This window comes from Conger conger, chromosome 17, assembly GCF_963514075.1.
Source record: "Conger conger chromosome 17, fConCon1.1, whole genome shotgun sequence".
Classification (NCBI taxonomy): domain Eukaryota; kingdom Metazoa; phylum Chordata; class Actinopteri; order Anguilliformes; family Congridae; genus Conger; species Conger conger.
In genome coordinates, this window is record NC_083776.1 from 3486239 (window position 1) to 3488738 (window position 2500).

A 2500-nucleotide genomic window follows, 5' to 3' on the forward strand; every position below is an offset into this window, starting at 1 on the left:
CCACATCACCCACCCATCACCCCAACATCAGCTTCCCATCACCCCCACAAAACCCCCACATCACCCCAACATCACCCCCACATCACCCCCACACCACCCCAACATCACCCCCACATCACCACCACATCACCCACCCATCACCCCAACATCAGCTTCCCATCACCCCCACAAAACCCCCACATCACCCCAACATCACCCCAGCATCACCCCCACACCACCCCAACATCACCCCCACATCACCCCCACACCACCCCAACATCACCCCCACATCACCCCCCATCACCCCCACAAAACCCACCCATCACCCCAACATCACCTACCCATCACCCCAACATCACCCCCCATCACCCCAACATCACCCCCCCATCACCCCAACATCACTTACCCATCACCCCCACAAAACCCACCCATCACCTCAGCATCACCTACCCATCACCCCAACATCACCCACCCATCACCCCCACACCACCCCAACATCACCCCCCCATCACCATCATAGGCCATATTACAGCTTATAGAGGCACCCCTCCATCCTTTACCCCTACCCAATACCTGTGAGTGAGTGAGTGAGTGAGTGAGTGAGTGAGTGAGTGAGTGAGTGAGTGAGTGAGTGAGTGAGTGAGTGAGTGAGTGAGTGAGTGAGTGAGTGAGTGAGTGAGTGAGTGAGTGAGTGAGTGAGTGAGTGAGTGAGTCACAGGTGAATGTGTGTAGTAGCCTTCCACTCCACACAACACCCCTCTCCCCTGCGTCCCTGCCACCCAGCTGTGGTTACCTCTTCCGTCTCATTAACTATATTGTTTAATAAACGCTGAGGACCCTTTGTAATTTGCCTGCAGATCTTCGCTCAAATTATCATATTGCTGATCGTCACCGGGGAATCTTTTTATCATGTCACGGTGTATTTTAGGGACTGCGAATAGATTTACTTCAGCTGAACAACGTTTACTACGTCATGTTTAATGGGGAACTCATTACACAAACTTACTGCACTCTTGGATATATTTGGTTATATAGCTACTAAATTGTCTGCTTATCTGAATTTTCTCAGAAAATATTTTTGCTATAATTTTAGGTACTTGCAGCTACTGTGTTGTGTGTAATTTGTAAATATTATTGTTTTTTAAATAATATTGTCTCTCTCTGAATGAAGGGACATTGGATAGTTTATTATCAGAGATTATCAGATTACAGGACTACGTTTCATCTTCTCTTCCTCACACTTACACACGCACACACACGCGCACGCGCACACACACTCACACACTCCCTCATACATACACACACACACACACACACACACACACACACACACACATACTCCCTCACACACAGACACTCACTCCAAGATCTGCTGTCCTAAGACATTCCTAAGATTTACACTTCAGCTGTAGTGTCAGCGCTACACCAGCAGAGGGCACCGGCGCTCTACACACACAGGCCCAGGGTCAAGCTACCGATGCAGCACAGCATTGCCAATGATGCGATTTCATAGCTGTGCCAAGCTTTGTCTTCTCCCCCCCCCCCCCTCCCCCGTGTCATGACATCCCCACACATCGCTGTAGCATTAGCGCCTAGCCTAGCCCCATGCTGCTTCCCCCCCCCCCCGCCTGTGTCCCTGTGCAGCCTCCGTAGTTTTTTTTACTGCATGTTCTGTGTGGTCCTTTCAAATCCTAGATCTCCGGACCTACAATCAAGGCTAAAATGCCCCTGAAGGTAAGACCCTCAGTCCCCTGGGCGTAGGGCTGCTCTGGGCCACACCCTAGATTAGTTAACTCCTCCTTCATTCTACTCTTCCCCCACGTTTTACTCCAGGGGTTCCCCAAACTTCTGACGTGACCCCAAATAAATGTTCACAAATTTATGTGACCCCGACACCCGACCCACAAGCTCGCCTCGTGGCTAGCGGCACCCTTTAGCCGTGCCTGTATTACAGACACACCACGGTCTCTCTGGCCTTTTGGCAGTGTTATAGCTGAGCGGTTGTGGTGTTATGTCAACATGTCATAGCCTACATTCACAGAATTTAAAGAGACACAAAATCAGCTTTTTTATGTCCCAGAATTCTCAGCTGTCCCCACAGAAGGTGCTGCCGCAGTTTGGGAATCACCTTTTTACACAATAACCTCAAAAGAGTTCCTGCTAAAGCTTCCCAAACACACACACACACACACACACACACACACACACGCACTCACTCATGTGCACACACATACTCACACATGCACACACTCACGCACAACTGTTTGCCTGAAAACATCATATTTTCTTAGATTTCACTGCTGAATATTTCTACCAGAGATATTTTGGTTGTGTATCCTGGTCAAGGAGGTGATAGCCTTTCCTTGCACTATGAACTATGAGCCATGAGCCTGCTTACAGGTGTAGTTTCCCGTTGCCCTAGCTACCCTGATGCCCTTCGTGTTGAAACCACTCCCATGCCTTGCTGTAGGTTTGCTGCTCCCGCGAGTGACAGTTAGGGCCCCGTTCAGTGCCGAATATC

General features: G+C 49.8%; 1 protein-coding gene across 14 annotated transcripts in view; it reads left to right on the plus strand.

Annotated features, from left to right (window-relative positions):
- Positions 1–2500, plus strand: part of LOC133116186 (peripheral plasma membrane protein CASK-like) — a 195707-nt gene that overhangs the window by 176236 nt on the left and 16971 nt on the right. For 8 of the 14 annotated variants that reach the window (XM_061225485.1, XM_061225497.1, XM_061225484.1 and 5 more), the window contains one exon: positions 1675–1713. The exons of the other annotated variants lie outside the window; for them this stretch is intronic. In XM_061225485.1, the coding sequence (XP_061081469.1) occupies positions 1675–1713 (39 nt within the window). The remainder of the gene's footprint in view (positions 1–1674; positions 1714–2500) is intronic. 14 annotated transcript variants of the gene reach the window in all.